Source organism: Pseudophryne corroboree, chromosome 4, assembly GCF_028390025.1.
Source record: "Pseudophryne corroboree isolate aPseCor3 chromosome 4, aPseCor3.hap2, whole genome shotgun sequence".
NCBI lineage: Eukaryota > Metazoa > Chordata > Amphibia > Anura > Myobatrachidae > Pseudophryne > Pseudophryne corroboree.
The window spans coordinates 603,843,988-603,870,392 of record NC_086447.1 but is presented as its reverse complement, the minus strand read 5'-3'; the positions used below and the strand labels follow the sequence as shown (position 1 = coordinate 603,870,392).

Below are 26,405 nucleotides of genomic sequence, written 5' to 3'. Positions count from 1 at the left end.
TTCAAGCCAGAAAAAGGGTAACGTCTAAACATTACCACCGTATTTGGAGAAAATATGTTTCTTTGTGTGAATCCAAGAAGGCTCCTACGGAAGAGTTTCAGCTAGGATGTTTTCTCCATTTTCTACAAGCAGGTGTGGATGCGGGCCTAAAATTGGGCTCAATTAAGGTGCAGATTTCAGCCTTATCAGTTTCTTCCAGAAACAATTGGCCTCCCTTCCAGAAGTTCAGACTTTGGTGAAAGGCGTGTTGCACATCCAACCTCCATTTGTGCCTCCTGTGGCACCGTGGGATCTTAATGTGGTGTTGCAGTTCCTTCCATCACATTGGTTTGCACCTTTACAGAAGGTGGAGTTGGAGTTCCCCATTTGAAAAGTTGTCATCCTATTGGCCTTGGCTTCTGCAAGGCGGGTGTCTGAATTAGCGGCCTTGTCTCACAAGAGACCTTATTTGATCTTCCATTAAGATGGAGCAGAATTGAGGACACATCAGCAATTTCTGCCGAAGGTGGTTTGATCTTTCCACATGAACCAATCTATGGTGGTGCCTGTGGCCACTGACGCCTTCGTTAAGTCGAAGTTTCTAGATGGTCAGAGGTTTGAAGATTTGTTGCCAGGCCGGCTCAGATTAGGAAAACAGAGGCTCTGTTTGTGCCGGTTTGCTCCCAACAAGATTGGGTGCCCTGCTTCCAAGCAGACTATTGCACGCTGGATCTGTGGTACAATTCAGCATGCTCATTCTGTGGCTGGATTGCTGTTACCAAAATCGGTGAGGGCCCATTCTACTAGAAAGGTGCGCTCGTCCTAGGCAGCTGCCAGAGGGGTCTCAGCATTGCAACTTTCGTCCTTCCACATAAACCAACTGCAGATACAGTACGCACTGGGACGGGTGCCCAGCATCCTCTACGGACTAAGAGAAAAGGATTTACCGGTGGGTATTAAAATCCTATTTTCTCATACGTCCTAGAGGATGCTGAGGTCCACTTCAGTACCATGGGGTTATACCAAAGCTCCAGTACGGGCGGGAGATTGCGGATGACCCTGCAGCACCGATTGACCAAACTTGAGGTCGTCATCGGCCAAAGTGGCAAACTTATAAAATTTAGCAAATGTGTTTGACCCTGACCAAGTAGCTGCTCGGCAAAGTTGTAAAGCCGAGACGCCCCGGGCAGCCACCCAGGATGAGCCCACTTTCCTAGTAGAATGGGCCTTCACCGACTTCGGTACCGGCAGGCCTGCCGTAGAATGAGCGTGCTGAATTGTCCCTCTGATCCAGCGCGCAATAGTCTGCTTAGAAGCAGGACACCCAATCTTGCTGGGAGCATACAGTACACGGTGGCGCGTAGCACGCCACCGTGCCCGCAGCGTGGCGAGCACAGCGAGCCTGCAAGGGACTCATTTGCGCTTGCCACACTGTCGGTATGCCGGCGGTCGGGCTCCCAGCGCCGGTATGCTGGTCGCCGGGAGCCCGGCCCCTGGCATACCATACTACACCCATGTGAAGGCAGCCTTCCTGACTTGACCATTTTCCTTGGAAGCTTTCCCCCTGTGTGACAGCTCCCCATCCTCAGAGACTTGCATCCGTGGTTATTAGGACCCAGTCGTGAATCCCAACCTGCATCCCTCTAGTAGGTGAGTACTGTGTAGCCACCACAGGGGCGAAATCCTGGCTTTGGAGGACAGGATTATTTTCCGGTGCATGTGTAGGTGGGATCCGGACCACTTGTCCAACAGGTCCCACTGGCATACTCTGACATGAAATCGGCCAAACTGTATGGCGTCGTAGGCCGCTACCATTTTCCCCAACAACCGAATGCATTGATGGATCGACACGCTTGTTGGTTTCAATATTTGTTTGACCATTTTCTGGATTTCCAGAGTCTTTTCCACTGGAAGAAATACTCTCCGTCCTTCTGTGTCCAGAATTATCCCTAAAAAGGACAATCTTGTCGTCGGTTCCATTGACAGGGAGAGTGTGATGTTCTGCACCAACTGTTCCCTGGATCTCGCTTTTATCAGGAGTTCATCCAGATAAGGAATTATATTGACTCCTTTTTGACGAAGGAGGACCATCATCTCCGCCATCACCTTGGTGAATACCCTCGGTTCCGTGGAGAGTCCGAACGGCAACGTCTGGAACTGGTAATGGCAATCCTGTACTGCGAATCTCAGATAAGCTTGGTGAGGAGGATAAATGGGAACATGCAAGTAAGCATCCTTTATGTCTACTGACACCATGAAGTCCCCCTCCTCCGGACTGGAAATCACTGCCCTCAGAGATTCCATCTTGAACTTGAACCTTTTCAGGTAGAGATTCAGATTTTTCAGGTTTAAAATCGTTCTGACCGAGCCATCCGGCTTCGGAACTACGAAGAGGCTTGAATAAAAACCTTCTCCTTGCTGTGACAAGGGCACCAGGAAAATGACCTGACCCTGACATAATTTTTCAATTGCCGTTGTTACTGCCTCTCTTTCTGGAAAAGAACCTGGCAAGGTCTATTTGAAAAATCGGCATGGGGGGACGTCTTGAAACTGTAGTTTGTACCCATGGGACACTATTTGTAAGACCCATGGGTCCAGGCCTGATTGAATCCAGATTTGACTGAAAAGTTTCAGACGTGCTCCCACCCGAGCGGACTCCCGCAAGGGAGCCCCAGCGTCATGCTGCAGATTTGGCAGAAGCATGGGGTGGACTTCTGCTCCTGCGATCCGGGAGACGCTGCGGATTTCGTTCCTTTTCCCCTTCCCCTACCTGCAAAGAAGGGTGAACCTTTGGCCTTTTTGTATTTGTTGGGTTGAAAGGACTGCATGTGAGAGTGATGTGTCTTTTTCGCCGGTGTAGGAACATAAGGCAAGAATGTCGACTTACCTACGGTAGCCGCCGAGACTAATGCATCCAGCCCATCACCAAACAAGGCCTCACCTTTATACGGAAGAGCCTCCATATTTCTTTTGGAATCTGCATCAGCATTCCACTGGCGAATCCACAACACCCTCTGAGCCGATACTGCCATGGTAGCGGCTTTTGAACCCAAGAGTCCAATATCCTTCATAGCTTCCAGCATGTATGCGGCAGCGTCTTTGATATGACTTAACGTTAGGAGTATCTCGTCTCTATCAACCGTGTCAATTTCCGATGACAAGTTATCTGACCATTTTTCGATAGCGCGACTCACCCACGCACAAGCAATGGTAGGTCTGAGCAGCGTACCACTGGCCACATAAATAGATTTTAACGTAGTCTCCATTTTGCGGTCTGCCCTCCTTTAGTGAAGCCGTCCCAGGTGCAGGGAGAATCACCTTTTTTGTTAACCTTGACAGTGCACTGTCAAACATCGGGGGTGACTCACATCTTTTCCTGCCCTCTAATGGGAAAGGATAAGCAATCTGAATCCTTTTGGGAATATGAAATTTATTTTCAGGATTCACCCAAACTCCCTCAAAAAGAGTATTTAGCTCGTGGGAAGGAGGGAAAGTTACCTTACATTTCTTTTCCTTATAGAAATAAGCCTTCTCCTGAGGTACAGTAGGGGCTTCCGTAACTTCTAAGACCTCCTTTATAGCAACAATCATATATTGTACGCTTTTTGCCAATTTGGGCTCTATCCCCCTGGAATCACTATCGTCGACACAGGAATCAGAGTCCGTGTCAGTATCAGTATGTACAATGTTTCCAAATGGTCTCTTATGTGACCCAGAGGGGTCGACTGCGGATGAGAAAGCAGAACCCTGAAAAATCACATCTTCCACTGATTTTCTCCAGATTTCTGCATGAGACTCAGACTTATCTAATCTCTTACTGATATGATTCACACTATCACGTATTTCTTTCACCAATTCAGGCTCGTGGTGTGCCGGCAGCACCACCACATTACAACTCTGTGTCCCTAAAATGGCTCCCTCAGGGGAAGAACTCCCTGCCTCAGACATGTCACACACGTGCACAAACACACCACAGACACTCCGGGACTTATAGGGGACAGAGCCACAGTAAAATCTGTCAGAAGGACACAGATAGGAGCAGCCAGTTCACAAACCCAGCGCCAGTAACACAATGCCTGTGAAACATAAAATGCCCACTGACATGCCGTGCTTTTTATAATGTAAATACACAATATAAAGCACTAATTTCACTGTGCGGCCCCTACCTCCCCCCCCCCCCCCGTTTTGCACCCTGATACTTGTATTCAGTAGTGGTGGAGGACCAGTGTTGTCTCTGCAGCCTGAGGAGAGAGAGAGAATGGCGCTGAGCAGTGTGCTGGCTGACTGAGGAGGTAGCTCCGCCCCTGCAATGGCACGTTTCGCCTCAGAGATTCTGATAACTATATTTATACTGGTGGGGGTAGGGCTGTGCCTCGGCATCTTATGCCCCTTTTCTACCAGTTTTATAAGGTTTCATGCTGCCCAGGGCGCCCCCTGTGTTGTGTGGGCAGTATGGCGCGCTGCGCTCCCGCCAGCCGCGCGGTACCTCTAGCCTTCACCTTGATTGAAGATCTCTCTCCTAACACTCACCTGTCTTCTGGCTCTGCAAGGGGGGTGACGGCGTACTGTGGGAGTGAGCATAGGCACAGCTAGCGTTCAGTATCCTTCAGGAGCTAATGGTGCCCTGTCAGCCAGAAGCAGAGCCATGAAACTCTGAGGAAGTTGGTTCCTACTTCTGCCCCCTCTTAGCAGGTAGACTGTTGCCAGCAGTCCTCCCTGAAAATAAAAAAACTTAACATAAGTCTTTTCAGAGAAACTCAGTAGAGCTCCCCTGGAGTGCATCCAGTCTGCCTGGGCACATTTCTAAAAACTGAGGTCTGGAGGAGGGGCATAGAGGGAGGAGCCAGTTCACACCCTTTGAAAAGTCTTGGCGTGCCCATGGCTCCTGCGGAACCGTCTATACCCCATGGTACTGAAGTGGACCCCAGCATCCTCTAGGACGTATGAGAAAATTTGTTTCTCAAGAATACTGTGGATATCATGAATTATATTTCTTGTAAAATGCAGTCCTGCAAATCATCGGTGAACCACATATGGAACTCAGATGATGTGGGATACATGTGGAATTTAAAGATACACTTTATGCTATAAGTGATAAATCTATATGACTTTTTTTAGGCAGAGACTTTTCGATTCTATTAACACTGCGTTACATAGGTTACATTTTTTTCTAATGTGGACCCTCTGTGCAGATGTTTTTAGTGGTGGTACTCATTTTGGGCTGGAAACCAAGGGATGGGGTATTAAAAGAAAAGAACAATTAAAATCTGCATTCAAATAATTGTAGTTTGTGATTTGGCTTCTAGTGCAATCTTAATTCATTCATACTAATATTTGGGATAAGAACACGGGTTGTTTGCTGATTTTGATGCTTCCACATATCACTTAAATTTGGCAGCTTCAAACATTTTTATGAATGGAATTTTCAATGGCCATTTACAGTAGGTCTAGCTAGATAAAGGGGGATGATTTGGAAAGGACTGAACGTCTCTAATGTTAAACTAGATCAATACAAAATGTAACCATTCCAATTATAAAGATTCATTACACAGTTACATAATTATGGGAGTAAAGGCAGGGTGGTAATTATTGTGAGTTTGTGGTGAAACAGTAAAGTAAATTAATAGAAAATAGGTTATACTTGTCATGTCATTTACCTTTCCCACGTTTATATCCTCTTTGCTTATTTTACTAAAATCTGCCTTTTTCCTAAGGAGATCTGAAAGTTGCATACTGGTAAGAAGGTCTTGAATGTCCAAAGAGCTTTCTATTTCCAGCTTTGGTAAAGATAAAGTAATGTACCTGGAAAATATAAATAGAAGTGTTTTGGAGGATTTCATTTACACCAAACACCTATTGTAGTATTAAGCCTTACATACTTACCTATTGGTTAAACTGTTCAACCAGTTTGAATATGTATTCAATGTTAGAGAAGACTCTATGTTCTCAAGGGTATTCCCATTGGTTGGCTGGACCAGCAACAAGAAATCATTTTCACTAAGAGAAATCTTTACTATTATTTGATTTGCAATGGTGTCGTCCCTGAACGGAAACATTCCAGTTACTGAAATCATGGGAACCAAGATTTTCTTGTTTGGCTCAATCCAGAAATGTTGAAGTTCCGGAATTAAAAAAGACTTACTCACTTTACCTGGAATAACATACAAGTTAGTTTCTAGCAGGATATATCCACATACATTCAGATCTTGTAACATGAGACACAATGTACTGCCCATTTAGAATTGTGCAGTCGGGGATGCAGTTAGTTAATGGAAGTCTTTGGGCGTATCCAATTAGCCCTGGAAATTTTTAAAGCACGAAAAATGGGGGGGGGGGGGGGTTTCACAATTTATTTATTTTTAATATTGCCGTTTTTTTTTCTCCCTATCCTATTTTTTCAGATGAAAAATTTCCATTTTTCGTGCAAAAATACATATGAAAAGTTGCAGACCTACTGTATGTATTTTCGCGACTCCAACTGGGTAAGAAATGCATGTCTATTGGGGATTTGGTTTAACTTGCCTAAGGCAGGTGAAACAAAATCTCCAATATGTGGTAATTAGCTGCAGTAAATTACTGTGGATAATAGGATACTGGCCTTTATCTCAATATCAAATTTATTCCTTCTCTCTTACGTGATATAAAGTAATGACAAAACTGAAAGAAGCAGTAGTGTGCTATAACTTAGTTTTTCAATCGCAACATAGTTCATTCATTATTTATTAAATGCACTATAATCCTGTTAAAAGATAAATGTCTTGAAGGATATAAGAATTTAAATCTTTATATAAGATGCATGAAGGTAAAATATTCCATGCACCATATAATTAGAACTACTTTTTCACACCATGCCATTGAAAACGCAGAGTAAAAGGATCTTTCAACACTAATCTTGGCAAGGCCTTTAAGAAGAAATGGGGGAGTTCATGCGCCATACCTGGACTGTAAGTGTGCCCTGAGGACTGAGTTTGAGAAATCTTGCATTAAGGAATACATCTACTAAGCAGTGATAGAAAGGGGTTAATTTCTAAGGGGGTTATCGCAGGAGAAATCAGATTTCTGTCTCTGACGAGAGGATTTTTCTAATGCTTTTTAAGACCTCCACTACTCCCAGCTTCATATTCCCAAAATTCTTCCATTTGTGTCTCTTCACCTGCCAGCGTATGTGCACACCTACTGTACTTTCTGAGAGCACAATCATGAAGCATTACGCTGCTGTCATGGGCTTTCATGAAGGCCTTATCACTGATTTGCACAGCATTAATCTACTTCTGCGTATCGTAGAGGTAAGTCGTTTTGTAACGCTGCGGTAAGTAGCACAAAACATTTTTATGGCTGCATTAAGTTGATGTAAGTAAATATACCTCTAATACGCCTTTCACACAGAAAATTACATTACTGGGTCAAGCAGTTCTACCCGGTAATTTCATGATAAACACACGGGTCTTTTTTCTGTGTGGAAGGGTCAACCTGGGTTGAACTTCCCGGGACTTCGATCGAGGAATTTACCAGAGTCGGAGAACTGGGAATTTCGACCCGGGTTGACCCTTTCGCACAGACTAAATACCTGCTTGATCTGCAAATTACCGGGTTGAAATTCTTGACCAGGTAGTTTGCTTCTCTGTGTGAAAGGGGGGGTCAGACAGAGACCGTCAAAATGACTCGGCACTGAAGTGCCGGGTAATTGCTGGCATTTCGGTCTGAAAAGGGTATTCGTGTACAATGATATACATTTCAAATGATAAAACAGCTGATAAAATGATAAAAAAGACTGTTTACCCAATATATTAATAATAACCTACAATTGTTTTCTAACTTACTGTAGGGCCTGAGATAGGAGCAATGCAGGAAAGAACAAATAACTGCACCTTGGCCAGCCATGCTGCACTGAAGGTGCGGCATATGTAATGTGTGCAGAGAGATTTAGATATGAGGGAGATGTGTCCAAACTCACTTCTAAATTGCAGTGTAAAAATAAAGCAGTGAACCATGTGTGGGCTCCATACAGAAGCAGCCAGTATGTATCCTGCGTGCAAAAAACTAAATACGTGTATTTGCAACATGGTTTGTTCCAGAGACCAAGGGCCTAATTCAGACCTGATCGTTCCAGCAAATTTGTTAGCAGATGGACAAAACCTTGGGGGTAATTCGGAGTTGATCGCAGCAGGAACTTTGTTAGCAGTTGGGCAAAACCATGTGCACTGCAGGGGGGACAGATATAACATGTGCAGAGAGAGTTAGATTTGGGTGGGGTGTATTCAAACTGAAATTAAATTGCAGTGTAAAAATAAAGCTGTCAGTATTTACCCTGCACAGAAATGAAATAACCCACCCAAATCTAACGCTCTCTGCAAATGTTATATCTGTCCCCCCTGCAGTGCACATGGTTTTACCCATCTGCTAACAAGTTTGCTGCTATGATCAGGTCAGAATTAGGCCCCAAGTTATTTGCGTTTTCATTTGCTCCCCAAGTCAGAACAGCCCCATAATGTTTAGTGTTTTTTTTCAATACTCATGGCGTCAGAGTCCTGCAGAATGTCTATTCAGTTATATATATCCAGCTAAAGCCTTGTTCATTAGTGTACTAATCATGAAATCAGAAAGTTTTCCTTTCAGCTATATAGGGGTATATTCAATTAGCGTCGGATCCATTCCGACATGCATTTGTCGGAATGGATCCGACAACCCCTATTCAAATCTCATCTCAATTCGACTTTTTCAAGTCGAATTGAGATGAGGGACCCAGAGGAGGAGAGGGGGGGGGGGGGCGTGGGGAAACCAGCAGGGACAGCCGCCGGCAGACAGAGATCATCAGCGCTACAGTAGCGCTGCAGGAGGATGTCACACAGCCGCTGACCTCATGGCAGTGTCCAGCAAGCGTGACCTCACTTGCTGGAGCCGGGTGGAAGCTGCCGTGAGCGACACGGCTGTGTGACATCCTGCTGCAGTGCTACTGTAGTGCTGATCTCTATATGCCCGCGGCTGCCCCCCGTCTCCCTGCAGCTCCCCCCCCCCCCCCCTTCCTGCTCTAATCCCTCATCTCAGTCCGACATTTTTTTATGTCAGACTGAGATGGTTGAAAAGGGGACCAAATCCTGTTGGTTTTGGCCCCGTTTTCGACACAAGCACGTGTATTGGCAGCTATTCCGCCAATGCACGTGCTTTTCGACAAGTCAAATTCACCGACTTGTCGAAAAATTATGGGATATATTGAATAGGTCGAATCACAATTCGACCTTAAAAAGTCGAAAACTGACGTCTTTTTGACAGACAGCAGTCTTCGACCCTAATTGAATATACCCCATAATCTTTGTTGTGTATTTCTGGAATGTTGCAAGGTTACCTATGGTCATATGGAAATGGTCACAGCATACCACCTGTCCTAAAAATACCGCATCATTTTAGGTTCTACGTGTCACATATACAATACCAGCTTACCTTTAAAGTGAATGTGACTGGTATACATGAAGTTAGAAGTTGCGTCTATAGACGACAAGCCAGATTTCTTTGACAGTCGTTCTCCCAAGAATTCATTTATTGAATTTAATGCATTGATGGAATCTGTGAAATCTACAGACCTTACATAAAAATGATCAGCAGATGAGGTCAAGTCATTAACAAAGTCTTCTGACAAAAAGACGGTTGGAGAGACAAATATGCATGTTGTTTTCAGTGCTTCAATGTTGGCATCTTTAGAGAAGAGAAGGCTGTCGATGCTTTTCAGTCCAGAAGCAACTTTTAGGCCATTAGTACTGCAGTTTGTGGCTCCTGATTGTACAAATCCTAACAAAGTCTGTAAATTGGCCGAAGTGTTGCCCAAGGCACCAAGATAAAAAGACAGCAATGACCCATACAAATTTGTGTAGGATATCAGGCCAGAATCACTCTTATGTATTCCCCTCAATTGTTTAAAAGCTCGAAAGCCCAAATTATTTATTAGTGACGTCAGTGTTGATACCATCTCTGAGTTGCCAAGTTGGTGTTTTTCTAGATGTGTTTTGACTTTTAAACTTTTATCTTCAGTCTTGGTTTTTGAGTCAATAGGGGTTGGAATGAACATTTTCTCAATAGTGTGGTTTAGTGACTGCAATTTTTCACATTCACTTTTGTTGTAAGCAAATAGGTTGAAGGGATGGACATAAACACGGTTGCATGCTGATAAACCAATGCATGCAGTCAGAAACAGCACCACTTCCTGGAGATACATCATTGGGGAAAAAAAGATCTGTAAAAATAAAACAATAGGTAAATACATGAAAATAGGCAGAATGTACAATAAAAGCTTACCATGAAGATCAGCCAAAAGTTTCTTAATAATTGTGTGCAATATTATAATCTACAATATGATATAAAAGTATCATAGATGATATGAAATTTGTATTAAAACACAAGTTCTTTGTTATCTTTTCTGTGTGTGATCTTTGTTTCTTCTTTAATCCTTGTATGGCATCATAATTAACCTTACCTTGAACAAATAAAATTATGTCAGGCAACAATAACATACTAAACAGGCTGCTGCTTACCTGTCTGGCCAGGGGGCCAGTGTTTGCTGGCTTCTTGTCCTCCTGGTGATTGATGGCTGACATCACCTGGAGGTGGGGCTTAAGTCTGACAGGGCGGGGCTATGTCTGCTAAGAAACAGCTTGGCTACTACGGACTGCATCAGCTGCAGCCCTTAGAGTCCAAAGAGTGCTGATGTATTAGCAGGGGAGTGGCTTCCCATGGGAAGTACTCTCTCTGCTATTGCAGTCCGAATTGGCAGTCCCAGGGGAAGAAAACCTCCACCTGGGTCTGTCTGTCTGTCTGTAATTAGCAGGGAGTGCTTCCTAGTCAGTCTCCGCGGGTGGCAGATTTTATTGTGGGGGCTGCAATCCTGTAGAATCAGCCACTGATACTATATAATAATAATAATACTAATAATAATAATAACAGAAGTAAGATGGCAAATGTCTAGTACAGACAGTTCTCAACAACTAGTGGGGTTTCCTAATAGGAGCGGTACTTTACCAGTAATAGGATCACCAAGGCTATACTATTAGCCTCAATGCTGGCATTGTTTTCACGCGATGCCGGCATTTATAAGGGATTATGCTCAGGCACCTGAAGTATAATCTGCAATAAGGAGCCACCGGAGCCGCGATAACACATGGGATCGGGGAATTATACCCTTATCTAATTGCATACCGCGATAATGACCATCGCGATAACTGCCCATTTTGATCGTCTGAAGCGGAATCGGGGCTAATAGGATACCGCCCTTAATGTTAATTCTGTATAGCAGTATATATAAAAATTAACTGCACCCAGGTAAGGGCTCTGTGGCTCTTACAAAGCACCCCTCACCCTTGATCCTTACACCTGTCTTCTCCAGTGGACCCATGCTTGACGGGGAGGGCCATCCTTGCTTCATTTTCCTTGGACAGGTATGTTCTTTGTATATTTGTATTTTCTGTGCATCTAACAATGCACCTCAAGATGCTCTATCTTTCTAAGTCCTGCTCCCCCCACACACCATTCTCTCATTGTTCCATTTATGTTAATGCTTTATTTTTATTGTATTTTTTATATTTCAAAATGTAGCTCCTAGCTGATGCTCTACATTTATATGTTCAGAATATCTACTCTTGTGAGCTCTTTAAATAAAGAATATAAAAAGAAATAAAAATTTACTAGATGCTGGAAGTTTTTTCTTCTTTGTGCTGCAGGTAAACTGCAACTGTGAAATAATGTTTTACGAGGATAATTAATCTACCTCTACTTTTTTGGAGATGACGTATGCTGCGAAACACCTGGCATGGCATATATATATATATATATATATATATACACACACACACACACACACACACACACACACACACACACACATTTATATGCAAATGCGGCGGCACTCAGAGTCTGATTTCAAAGACTTGTATTAGAAATCCATCCAATAACCACCCTGCACATTTACAACTTGGTGGGATTTAGACTTTTCTCCAGCCTATGTCATAGACTTTATGCTAATGAAAGAGTGCCATCTCTAATATTGTCTATATTATTGTCTACAATTTATCCTTGTTTGTTATTCATTTTTTATATTTGAATCTACATTTTACCATTTTATATCTTATTGGTTCAGTGGATAAGCGCCAATCACGTGACACTACCTCCACAATCACAGAGGTCCTGTACAGTAGAGGTGAAATCCTGGTTAGTGTATACATCCCAACTTTCCTGATGGGGAGATCGGATCCACTGTGTGCAACTTTGGCAAGTGCCCAGAAAAAGGGGCATGGCCTCATGGAAAATGCCATGTCTGAGGCACGTACCACATTTTTTATCGCACTAGGGAACCTCCCAACCTCTTCCCCCACAACGAGACGCTGCAGCCTGTGATTTGGACAGCAGGACAGAGCCACCAAGATCAGGATGTTTGGGAGGTATGGTTAGGGGAAGATTTGTACAAAGAAAATTTCAAAAGTCAATGCAGTAAATTAAGAGGTCATAAGTTAAAATGATTGCAGTGCCTTACTTGACAAGCTGGTGGGGTAGGGTTTATTGTCGCGCTATCAACAGAAATTAAGACACATTGCTTGTACCTTTGTATTCTACACAATCCCATACATAGTGTATACTTTAGCCTTCTAATCCACTTCTGTTTTACTTTGTATACAAACCTCTACTGACAGCACATTTGTAATCTAACCAATATGTCTATCCCACCAATTACCACCAGCCTACGCTTTCTCGGCTTCTTTAATCATATAACCTCTCCTTCACAAAGATATACAGTATACTCACCACCAGGGATGGATTGTTAAGACATCTGCCACAAGCAGCCATTTAATCAGATGAGAGCTCACGAATCCTAATTGTCCTGCTGGTCCTACTCAGACGCAGGGGAGGTCCTTCCTGCTGCTTTAACTTTCTCTAGTGACCGCTTCAATCACGTGCTGCTGTAGACCAGGGATTGGGGAATTGTGTTCTGAGCCCTGATTTCCCCATTGTCAAGAGGGTCAGGGAGCAGGTACTAATTGCAGCTGGGCTGTTGGAGGAGACATTGTTCCCCTTTGCAGCACTGCTGAAGAGGACAAATGTGCAGGTGCCAGGAACATTATTTGTTCATGGGGTGTGGCCACTCCTCCCCAGATTTGGCCACGCACCCTCAGTACACGGGCTCAAGACATGCTTCTCTGACCTTTAGTGCTCTGCCTTATGTTTGTGAGGTAGGTAACTGGATGAGATAATGTGGGCGACATTATGAACATGTTCGGTGTCGACATCACAACCACATTGACATACTCCTGTATAATGAATGTCGATCATGTATTCCAAACCTTATATCAGGGGTGTATAGGGTAAGCAGAGTGGGTTGAGCTTATCAAATATGGGGAACTGAACTAGTACTTGTCTCGAGCCCAATGTGGTTATTATTCTGCTGTGCTTACCAGTTCTGCAGCCTCACCTTTAACCCCTCTACCTTCAAATAGTTTGACTCACACCTAAAAATAACAAAACAAACTTTTTATTACCTATATCATATCATATATATCATAAACATTTATTTCCACTACATTCCTTCCCATCCTATTATTCACTCATTCTTACTACAGTATTACCCATTGTTTCATCTACACATTCTCATCTCCAGCTCCTTTGCAGACTAGAATAGGTTATATACACCACTGTTCCTTCATTGTTCGTACGGGTTCAGTATGATATTCCGGCAGCCATCAGTATACCGACAACGGCATCCTGGAAGCCAGTACGCCAGCAGCGGGGCGAGTGCAAAGAGTCCCCTTGCGGGCTCGCTGCGCTGGCCACAGGATCTATTTCCATTCTATGGGTGTCATGGACACCCACGAGTGGGAATAGCCCGTTAGTCGGGATTCCGGCATCTGTATCCTGACTGCCAGGATCCCAACTGCTGGCAAGCTAACTGCATCCCGTTTGTACTCTTTATATATTACATAGTATTGCTCCCAACCATATATGTTAACCCTTTATTCTACTTCCCCTTATGTTCACTTCTCCCTACAAGCACTTTTCTTCCCTCCTCATATAACAACTTTAAACATTATACTTTACCATCATGTTTAAAGTTATAATGCCAACATTTAACATGCTTTAAATCACGTTACTACTGCATCGGCATGTATGGTCGACATTACACTGTCCTTTACACTGTGGACAGCATAACTGACGACAGTTCATGCCTACATTCGTCACAACATAGTGCTCTGTAGAGTCATCTACATTCATTAGAAACCACAATTATACAAATTGCATCCACAGGTTATCCCACTTATTATATCGTGGAATCCCCCGTGTATGCGATCGGGCGCCAGCAAGTGCCGAAAGAATGGAGATTCTTAACTAAAACACCAATAGGCACTGCTGCTCCTAGTTATAAGGATAATTGCGTTCCTTACCTAATGAACCAGAAAAAAACACTTTGCAAGGGAAAAACCCCTGCAAAAAAACCAGGAGCGCTGTGCCTATTACTTTAAACAAACACAATTTATATATCACAATGTACACTAAATCCTTAGAATTGGAAACATTTTCTTGTTTTTATTTTTATCATAAACATGAATGTAACAATGCTGCAGCATATATTAAAAAATTAATAAAATTAATATCACATATTCCATACAATTCAATTCCCTAATACTCAATGTTGTTACTTTCAAATAAGCATTAATCCATCGAGAATGTCCAATCCCACATATATATATTTCTTGCTGAGTTTTGTGGGTTCTATTAGCTTAATTCTCACGTATATGGCTGCTTCCAAAATTTGTGTAATTTATGTATCTAGAGGCTTGATCATTGAATATGACAATAAAGTCCCGAACTACTCAGAGTGCTGAGTTTATATGTGTGCACACATTTTTCTTGCAGAAGAGAATTTATAATAAATAGAGTTAATAATTTTCACACATTGTTGAAATCATTTCACCTCCAAGGTATTAAAGTGCTTAATATTGATCATCAGGCTCCCTCTATTGATAGTATACCTATGTTTACAGGTAGAGTGGATTTCTTTCAAGTGCCCTGATGTATTGTCACAGCGTTCAGGCTCCCTCTGCTGGTATCAGCCCGTATTGCATACACACTGGACGGATCCTATCCACAGCACAATACCAGTCAATCAGGTGATCGTCTCTCACACGGTCCCTGGAAACGCGTTTCTCCGCCTTAACACACCCTCAGCGGCTTCCTCAGTCCATATCACCCACAAAACTCAGCAAGAAATATATATATGTGGGATTGGACATTCTCGATGGATTAATGCTTATTTGAAAGTAACAACATTGAGTATTAGGGAATTGAATTGTATGGAATATGTGATATTAATTTTATTAATTTTTTAATATATGCTGCAGCATTGTTACATTCATGTTTATGATAAAAATAAAAACAAGAAAATGTTTTAAATTCTAAGGATTTAGTGTACATTGTGATATATAAATTGTGTTTGTTTAAACTAATAGGCACAGCGCTCCTGGTTTTTTTGCAGGGGTTTTTCCCTTGCAAAGTGGTCTTCATTAGAAACCACACACAACATACTGCTAGTGAGCTGCCTCAGTATTCATCAGAGGTGGTGCGTTTAGCATCCCGATGGACGGGATACTTGCAATCATGTGACCAACGCCGGAATCCCGACACCACTTGGGAGTTCAGCAACAGAAGACCGACAGCCGACATCCTGAAGGTAAGTATAGGGGTAACAACTGGGGTTATATCCCGGGGGGGGGGGAAACCTAGCCGCCACCCCCTGTGGGTTAGTCTTAACCCAGTCTAGTTAGTCTAACCCAGGGGGGTTAGGGGGGATCCCCCTCTCTGACTTTGGGATCTCTAATGTTGGGATGCCAGTGTCAGTCATGTGACTGCCTGGCTAGTGTGCAGGAAAATTTTACCAAGAATACAGCATTAGTGACACAATATCTGAGTGAGTACAAAAAAAGATCTTTATTCATATCAAGGGTAAAAATGCACAGTGCAGAAGCCAATATGAATGAGTTACTGAGAACTCTGCAACATGGAAATGTAGATGCGGTTAAAAAGGGAAAAATTATGGAAAACTACTAGCGATCCCTAGGGCAATCCCAACACAGATTATGTGGATACAGGATGCGGTTACGTGGCCGGTGCACGGGATCCCAGTGGTCAGCATACCTATGCCACAATACCGGCTAACAGGATCTACTCCCACTCATGGGTGTCCACGACACCGACAGAGTGGAAATAGAACCTGTGGTGAGACACAGAGCCCGAAGCGTGGTGATCACAGCGGTCCCCCAAAAGGGGCTTCATTGCGCTCACCGACATTCTGGCTGACCGCCGGGATAAATACGCCGGCCACGTAACACCAACCCTGTGGATTCAACTATGGGGACCTCGCTGTAGAGCAGCATGTGAATTCCATCATTCACAGGGAAGTGACAGTACACAAAATGTGTATAGTGATTCAGACATCAGATCCACCTCTGTATGGCGCTAGGATAAGTGCATGCAAGAACATGATTTTTTTTTATATATAGATAGATAGATAGATAGATAGATATGTATATGTGTATATATATATATATAGATAGATAGATAGATAGATAGACACATACACTGCTCAAAAAAATAAAGGGAATACTAAAATAACACATCCTAGATCTGAATGAATGAAATATTATTATTAAATACTTTGTTCTTTACATAGTTGAATGTGCTGGCAACAAAATCACACCAAAAATTATCAATGGAAATCAAATTTATTAACCCATGGAGGTCTGGATTTGGAGTCACACTCAAAATTAAAGTGGAAAAACACACTACAGGCTGATTCAACTTTGATGTAATTTCCTTCAAACAAGTCAAAATGAGGCTCAGTAGTGTGTGTGGCCTCCACGTGCCTGTATGACCTCCCTACAATGCCTGGGCATGCTCCTAATGAGGTGGCAGATGGTCTCCTGAGGGATCTCCTCCCAGATCTGGACTAAAGCATCCGCCAACTCCTGGACAGTCTGTGGTGCAATGTGGCGTTGGTGGATGGAGCAAGACATGATGTCCCAGATGTGCTCAATTGGATTCAGATCTGGGGAATGGGCGGGCCAGTCCATAGCATCAATGCCTTCGTTTTGCAGGAACTGCTGACACACTCCAGCCACATGAGGTCTAGCATTGTCTTGCATTAGGAGGAACCCAGGGCCAACCGCACCAGCATATGGTCTCACAAGGGGTCTGAGGATCTCATCTCAGTACCTAATGGCAGTCAGGCTACCTCTGGCGAGCACATGAAGGGCTGTGCGGCCCCCCAAAGAAATGCCACCCAACACCATTACTAACCCACTGCCAAACCAGTCATGCTGGAGGATGTTGCAGGCAGCAGAACGTTCTCTTTGGAGTCTCCAGACTCTGTCACGTCTGTCACATGTGCTCAGTGAGAACCTGCTTTCATCTGTGAAGAGCACAGGGCGCCAGTGGCGAATTTGCCAATCTTGGTGTTCTCTGGCAAATGCCAAACGTCCTGCACGGTGTTGGTCTGTAAGCACAACTTTCACCTGTGGACGTCGGGCCCTCATACCACCCTCATGGAGTCTGTTTCTGATCGTTTGAGTAGACACATGCACATTTGTGGCTTGCTGGAGGTCATTTTGCAGGGCTCTGGCAGTGCTCCTCCTGTTCCTCCTTGCACAAAGGCGGAGGTAGCGGTCCTGCTGTTGGGTTGTTGCCCTCCTACGGCCTCCTCCACATCTCCTGATGTACTGGCCTGTCTCCTGGTAGCGCCTCCATGCTCTGGACACTACGCTGACAGACACAGCAAACCTTCTTGCCACAGCTCGCATTGATGTGCCATCCTGGATGAGCTGCACTACCTGAGCCACTTGTGTGGGTTGTAGACTCCGTCTCATGCTACCACTAGAGTGAAAGCACCGTCAGCTTTCAAAAGTGACCAAAACATCAGCCAGAAAGCATAGGAGCTGAGAAGTGGTCTGTGGTCACCACCAGTAGAACAACTCCTTTATTGGGGGTGTCTTGCTAATTGCCTATAATTTCCACCTGTTGTCTATTCCATTTGCACAACAGCATGTGAAATTGATTGTCAATCAGTGTTGCTTCCTAAGTGGACAGTTTGATTTCACAGAAGTGTGATTGACTTGGAGTTATATTGTGTTGTTTAAGTGTTCCCTTTATTTTTTTGAGCAGTGTATATATGATGCGGTGTATACTTAAACAATTGACATCAGTAGTCATTCAAGTAAATTACGGTACGTTTGCGAATAGTGATACTGCAAAACCTTATGCCAAAGTATGATTTTCTAGTAGCAGCTTTGGAGTCATGCGCTATCAACAGAGATTGTATGGGCCAAGCTACTGCAGTTTCAGAAGCACATACCTGTTGGGACAAATCCTATACAATAAAAGGCTTACGCTGCTCCTCACTTCTATGGGGGAAATTCAAGTGTTTTGTGCACCGACGGACACTAGATGTCGCCCAATGGAGCAATTCAAGTGTTGCTTCGTTCGGGGTGCACAACCGCTGTCGCTGACATTACTGTTATGTTGGTCCGTCATTTTGACATGCTGGTAACTAGTCTTATAATTGTGATCCTACCTGCACACGGGCACAAAATGGTCTTGGTTTGGGTTGTGCAGCTGATACTGGAGGTGCCCTGCTCCCCACACCGATAACTACAACAAAAAAAGTACAGTGCTCTACCCCTCTTAATGTAGGTGACCTTTTATGTGACTTTACAGGACTTGAGAATGGAATATGTTATTTATGGTACAAATGCTGGACCTCCTATGCTGGGGATGCAGTTAATTTGCTGGCGATCAGGATCTTGGTGTTCAGGATACCGAAACTGAAATCCCGACAGCCGACAATGCCGACATCCGGAATCCCAGTGCACCAGGACTATTGCCACTCGTGGGTGTCCACAACACCCATAGAAGAGTGGGAACACAGGGGCAAACGCAGGATTTATAAGGGGGGATTTCAGTTGAAATCCCGGCGGTCAAAATCCCACCAGAATGCCGGCAGTGGTGCCACAGCTATTCCCTCTCCTGGGTGTCCACGACACCAATGGAGGGGGAATAGAACCTGTGGCGAGCACAGCAAGCCACCGAGCCTGCAAGGGGCTTCATTGTGCACGCCTCCCTATCTGCATCCTGGCAGTCAGGATTCCGGCATCGGGATTTTGACCACCGGGATTTCGTCAGCCTGGATCACGTACCCAACGCGCGTGCATGTGTGTGTGTGTGTGTGTGTGTATGTATATATATTGCATACATTATTAATACCACACAAAATATAATATAACTCTTACATGGTTTAGGTACCAAAGTCAGAATATTGAAATAGCTGCTGTTGTGAGGCTTTTGTAGAAAAGATACTAATATCACCACCAAAATGGCACTGCCCATACATTTATATGGACTACATGAAAATGGCCACCGCTGTTTTCCTCATTTAAGTAGTCTATAGAAATGTCCTATAGTGAGGTACATATAACCAGGGAAGTACAGTACCGTTCAGAACTCCTTCCCACAGTTCCGTGAATCTTGGCAAAATGCCGCAAGTGGGCGTGGCATAATTTTTGGGGGCGGAGCTACGATCGTGGGCTTCAGAAACACGGTAAGCACACAAAAAATTTTAGTCCATCAGGGGGGGTTCTGGGTACTCGGAACCCCCCCCCCCTCCCCCACCCCGCTTGCGCCACTGGAACAGACCCTATGGCAAGCGCAGTGAGCCACCGAGCCCGCAGGGTGGTGAGCCCGCAAGGGGACTCTTAGCGCTCACCCAGCTGCCGGCATTCTGGAGGGCGGGATGCCGCTGTCAGGATATTGACAGCCGGCATCCCATCTGCCAGTAAAACATATGTAATCCCTATGCTGAAGTACAAATACATCAGTGAACAGGTATAATAAAATAATTGTACAGTAGATTTTATTAAAGATTCAATAAACATATAGGGGCAAACGTACTAAGCCTTAAAGAGTAATAAAGTACCAACCAATCAGATCCTGACACTTTTAAAACATAGCCTGTAACATGGCAGTTTGGAGCTGATTGGCTGGTACTTTGAACAGGGTGTACTAAGCATTGCAGGTGCAATGCTGTACACGCCACCACTTATTGGGTACAAGAAACTTGCAAGGAACAGCCCTCCCAATGAGACCTGTCCTTTGCGATAGAAGGACTTCCGGGTCATGCACAGAGTGACACAGGATGTGCTGGAAGGGATGCAAAAAGAATCCCCCAGACTTCTATTGGGAAATGCCACAGAAAGATGTCGTTACCCACTGGGTCCAAGTCCCGAAATGCATTGCATTCTGGAGCTTGGTACACATGGAAAATATGGTATAAACCCCAAAAACAGGATTTTTAGTGTTTTTATCACATTTTAGCATACCTCCCAACATTTGAGTCAGGGAAAGAGTGACATCTGTGCGGCGCAGCCGCACCCGTTTTGGGGGAAAGGGGTGTGGCCTGTAAAAGGGCGTGGCTTTGTGGGAGTGCTGCGATCGCGTGTCACGCCCCCCGAATCCGTCACTGAGAGCTCTCTGAGCTGCTGGCATGCCCCCTCTCCTCCTGTCTCCAGTGAATAGACGCTGTGCAGAGCAGCAGTGACAGGAGCCTCCCAACTGCCTGACCCCCCCCCCCCCCCCCCCCTCTCACCGCGGGACATTCCAGAAAATGAGGGATTGTCACTACTTGTTTTTTGGGAGGGGAGAGCCAAGGGTCTGTGTTTCACCATGCAGACTTCCTGGCCTCGTAGCCTCTGCTTTCAATGACCAGCTGTACAAGCTGAGGCTTATTCAGCTGGCTGACTGCATGGAACATCACGTCCGATGGTTACAATGTTTGAGCTCCATTTATGATGTCGGCCACAGTGCTGGTATTGTAGTTACATGCATCTCTTCTACTGAGACGTCTCCAGCATGCCCCTCCTAGAGACTGGATGGAAATTCAGTGCTGCTTGCAAGCGGTATTGAACTTCTGTCCATCTTTGAATCAGGCCCTATATCTGCTGGACACGTGACCCCGGTCCATGTTAGCTGTAGTGGCAACAGATGTCACTTGTAGTTTAGGGCTATGCTGTAAGTAGGCAAACAGAATGTTTCCCACTGGTGTATTTATAATGGGTGCAGTGTGTGTGGTGCGTGTGTGGTGCACATGGGCCCCCGGGGTCCCACACTGAGCACCCTGCACCCATTAGTAGGAAAATCACCTGGAAAATGGCCACCGTGCCATTTTCCTGGAGATCTGCACATGCGCTGTAGACACTTGGACAGTGCTAGGGTCCCCTAGGGACCCTAGTGCCCAGACTCTACACAGTGCTGCCAGCAAGAGCGGAGGGTGCCCAGCTGGAGCCTGCACACGGGCCTCCTCCTCTCTAGAAACACCCCTGATGTTTCCAATGTATTCATTAAAGCCTTCCTATGGTAGTTGTGCATGAGTGTTTCTTGGCACAGAATGGGTTCACCATCTTGGAACTGGTATTGTTTCAGATTGGCTGTTCAAAACCTCTTCTCGTAGATTCCTTCAGCTGGCCATCATCATACACTGCGTCTGATTTGTGAATGGCAAAGTTGATTGAATGACAACAAATGTAATATAATGTGTCTTTCAAAACTGTCTTTACAATAATGTCCGATACTTATCAAGGTGTTTCAAAAACAACTCTGATGTATCGTAAAATAGAATATGTTCCAATATACAATCATACATACAATATACATACATAAAGCAATATCATCACCATAAACATACATCATTTAAACAACTTTAAATGTAATGAAATGGTTATGGTACAATTCAATCTTAATTGAATTTGGTATTATTCTATGTATTTGTCCCTTAGTATAGTGGATGCATGTTCCCCATATGTATATCTGCAGCTTTTGTCAATCAGTGTATCTTACTTCAGAACATTGTGTGTATGCTAAATCAAAGACATTAAGTGGTCCACTATTTAAAGCTACATTAGTTTGTGATGTACTAGAGAACATATTTTGAGTAGACATATAGGGGTAAATTTACTAAGATGGCAGTTCTATTTAAGATGGGATGTTGCCGATAGCAACCAATCAGATTCCAGGTATTATGTTCTAGAAGGTGCTAGATAAATGAGAAGTAGAATCTGATTGGTTGCTATGGACAACATCCCATCTTAAATAGAACTCTCATCTTAGTAAATTTACCCTATTGTTAGGAAAAACATTAGTTATAAAAAGGAGCATATTTTCATTTACGGACAGGGCTGCAATAATCAAGGCAGTCAAGCATACATTGCACACATGCAACAGATGCAGTCATACATGGAGGAATTTGATGTTTCATCCACTGAAATGTTTGCGTATGATGTAAGTGAGCCTTCAGACATGACATAGAAAGCTATTGTAATAATATAGAAATATCCATACAATTTGTTATTGCATTTATGGGATTCTAGATAGCCTTCATTACTAAACAGAGACCCATATATGATCATTTGAAGAGAGAATAAGCTACATTCCATTAGGGAAAGAAACCACAATCTGTCTAATGGCTGAAGAAGACATATTACGTCCCCAAAGACTGAGACCAGATTAGGCAGACAAGCCATTTGAACTGTAGTCATCTGAACTCATAGCAGTATGGAACTCATGTAAAAAAAAAAATGAGGACACAGAATCCCCATAAGATTCTTGCAAGGATAACTGACAAACTAGCACAAAGCAACTATTTCTATCTGGAAAACAAACGGTTGCAATGTATGATGTATGACATACAAAAACCTCACAAGTCACACTAAGTACAGGAATGGCAATAGCCCAATGGATCAATGACAATGGATTGAGTGCCTGCCCAGAAGTAGTGCAGAACCAAACAATGCTACATACAAGTGCATGTCAAGAAGAACAATCTTCCTAAACTACAGCAGGTTATTTCCGGGGCAGTGACACTTCAAGCCTGAATGCTTAAGGCCTGAAGAGTTTATTGCTTGCAAAGGTGCTGCAGGTCCTCTACAACTATCCAAAGAAATGGGTTATAGCAGCCTTCAGGCCAACAAAAGGTGCAATCAGCTAAACACCAGTGGTGGCGATGATGATCGTAGACCCTCCAATAAGGAAACAATTTGAAGACTTACAACTGTTAGTATGATAACCAAAATCTTAAGAATATTGTTACCAAATTGAAGAAAAAGTGGACAGAAATACTGTACACTGAAAATGAGAAGAACTCTGGAAGAAATTGTGAGCCAATGATTGAGAGATCAATACTGCAATAATACATATTCCCTTCCCAAGTCTGGACAGTTAATAGAATTAGAATCATCTTTATTGGCCAAGTATACAATGGTATACAAGCAATTCATCTCCAGTCAACTGCTACAGTAAGATACTTATATAAAACATACTGCCATCTACAATACCCATAACACAATAAATAATGAAAACAGATACACATAATATATAAAATATGATTATACTAGCCATGCAAATACCCTGACCTCTCTATCACTTACTCAGGTATTTAACAAGCTGACAGCCTAGGAAAAAATAATCCATATGTCTAGACGAACTCACATATCATGGCCAACAAGCGATTGATCCTGACTCTAGCTAGATATAAATCTTGAACAGAGGGAATATCAATAGCAAGAAATTCTTTCCGCAGGCCTAACCACCCGATGAAGTCTGTTCCTATATAATTTAGTAGCTGAACCATACCATACAATAATCTATGTACAAATAATAGACTCGATTATTGATGAGTAAAAAGAAATCAACAATTCCTGTGGTAAATTAAACTTCCTAAGCTGACACAAAAAATTATCCTCACCAACTTTAATGAGATCAATAATCGTACTTTCATCCACAAATTTCAAGAGCTTTACGGACGGATCCTCAGTGGTGTAGTCATTTGTATACAAAGAAAAAAGCAGAGAGGAGAGGACACATCCTTGGGGAGCCTCAGTACAAGTTCTCCGTACACTTGCTGAAAACTCCCCCATCCTCACCTGCTGCTTCCTATCCACCAAGAAATTTATAATTGAGTTACTAGTAGACGCTGGAACCCCTAAACTTATAGTTTTTTTATACAATAATCCTGGATTGATTGTGTTAAATCCTGAACTGAAGTTCACAAACAGGACCCTCACATATGTACCGGCATATCAAGATGTTAAATATAGTGCATCCCCATGTTGACTGTATCTTCCACCAACATATTTGCCCGATATGCAGACTGGATGCAAATGGATCCAAAAGAGGGCCTGTAAAATCCTTCAGGTGGGTCAACACCAATCACTCAAATGTTTTCATGACCACAGAAGTTAAAACAACCGTTATCGTTTAAATCCTTTATAGTGGATTTCTTTGGTACTGGAACAATTGTCAAGCATTTAAAACAAGATGGAACCTCACACAATTCCGAAGATCTATTAAAGATCCTTGTGAAAACAGGGGCTAGCTATTCAGCACAGATATTCAAGGTATATGGTGACACACCACTCACATCCGGTGCATTCCTGGTCTTCAACCCCCTGAACAGCTCAACCACCTCCACTGGTCCAACCTTTAATACAGGTGTAATACTCATGGACCTAGTTGGAGAATTTACAAAAGACTGTACAGAACGGTCTGAACTAAATAAACCTGGATCAGACTTTGTAAATCTACAATAAAAACCATTTAGTCTGTCTGACAATTTCCATCTTATTTGACCAAAATAGTAAAGATCTGCAGGATACAATTTTTACAGTGCTAAACATTAAAAAAAATTCACATTCTGTGAAAACCCTTTTTTAGAACAAATTAGTTAGAGCTTGTTAGAATATGCCCGAGAAGAGGACTGACTCAGAAGGTGGTATCAATGTTGGAGAAGCTGTTACTTAGTCATAGTGCAGAGAAAACTATTTCACCATGGACAGGAAGACTTCCACTGAAAGAGAAATTACAGAATGAGTAGTGCAACTCATCTGTGAGAGGGGTGTGGTTCATCAAATCGACAGTATCTAGGTCGACAATGTTTAGGTCGACATGCATGGAAGGTCAACAGGGTTTCTAGGTCGACATGTGCTAGGTCGACAGGTCTAAAGGTCGACATGAGGATTTTTTTTGGGGGGTGTCGTTTTCTTCATAGAGTGACTGGGATCACAAATTAGTGCACCGCGTCCCCTTGCATGGCTCGCTTCGCTCGCCATGCTTTGGGCATGGTGCCTTCGCTTCGCTCGGCACAGATTACCGTTCCAATCGTAGTCCACGTGGATCGTTAAGTATGAAAAAATTCAAAAAAAGAAAAAAAATGTGAAAAACTCATGTCGACCTTTAGACCTGTCGACCTAGAAACCCTGTCGACCTTCCATCCATGTCGACCTAGTGACTGTCGACCTATAGTGGTCGACCTAAACATTGTCGACCTAGACAGTGTCGATCTTCAGACCGGATCCCCTGTGAGAGATGTACAGTAAGAGAATTTTGGACACAAAACATGGGTAAAAAAAAACATGAAAAAGATTTAAGAGAGAGCAACAATTGACAGCTACTGGCATTCATAAAAAAAGATCAAGCTCTCTATGTGCTAGCCAAACAGGCACATGAAAAAGTTAAATTCTTAGAGATGATAAACCTTACCAATGAGCAAGATAAAAGGTCAGGCCAATACAAGTTCAGCACAACAGAACAGTGGATCAAGAATGCACTAGTATAGAGAAGTGATAAATAGAACACTGGTGAAGAAGCCCACAGTTAAACTGATAAAAGAATCATGAACTAACCAAGGGTGATTATTTTTATATATATATATATATATATATATATATAATACGATGTAGTGAACGTAGACCAAAATTCTAATTATACCTATTTTACTTTTTCAATAGAATCCATAGTCTACAGGTCCTTTTCTGGTGCAGGTTTACCAACTAAAGAGATCAATACCACTTCTTACAATTGGCCTCATATTTTATTTAACAGTTCATTGCAGTTGGTTCAGCTATCCGAAAGGTGGCATGGAAAACATATAAGAAAAGTAGCATAAACTAGTTATGCCTTTCAGGAATATGCGGTCTGCTTCTTTAGCATCGTTTATGCCAATTTTTCCCCCACTTAATGCCTTATGTACGGTGAAGGAGAGCTTTGAGGCATAGTTAATGAAGCCATAATGTGCTGGTGTTTGCATAGTCAAATACAGTGTAATCTATCACCTTTCATCAGCTAAACATTTGCCTCACTGGTAGCCTGTATCAATTAGCCATAGTATTCCTTTAGCTGCAATCTAGGGTCAGCTGTGCTGGTCAATATGTGTTCACATACACACATTTTTTATAACACTAAGTATTTGAAAATGACAAGCTGAACAACATCAGTAAACAAGTATTTGTTTAACTTTAATAATTGCAACTTCATTATGCTCCAAGCCTAAATAACTTTATTTTTATTTCAAACACATCCTG

General features: G+C 43.2%; 1 protein-coding gene across 4 annotated transcripts in view; it reads right to left on the bottom strand.

Moving 5' to 3' along the window:
- The window catches only part of AGT (angiotensinogen), a 60,150-nt gene that overhangs the window by 13,098 nt on the left and 20,647 nt on the right, over window positions 1–26,405 (bottom strand). For 3 of the 4 annotated variants that reach the window (XM_063917583.1, XM_063917584.1, XM_063917586.1), the window contains 3 exons: window positions 9,418–10,204; window positions 5,863–6,130; window positions 5,637–5,781 (listed from right to left, as the gene is read on the bottom strand). In XM_063917583.1, coding sequence (XP_063773653.1) covers window positions 5,637–5,781; window positions 5,863–6,130; window positions 9,418–10,189 — 1,185 coding nt within the window. In that variant the 5' untranslated portion in view covers window positions 10,190–10,204. Of the gene's footprint in view, window positions 1–5,636; window positions 5,782–5,862; window positions 6,131–9,417; window positions 10,205–13,409; window positions 13,464–26,405 lie in introns of all 4 variants that reach the window. The other variant, XM_063917585.1, reaches the window with a different exon arrangement.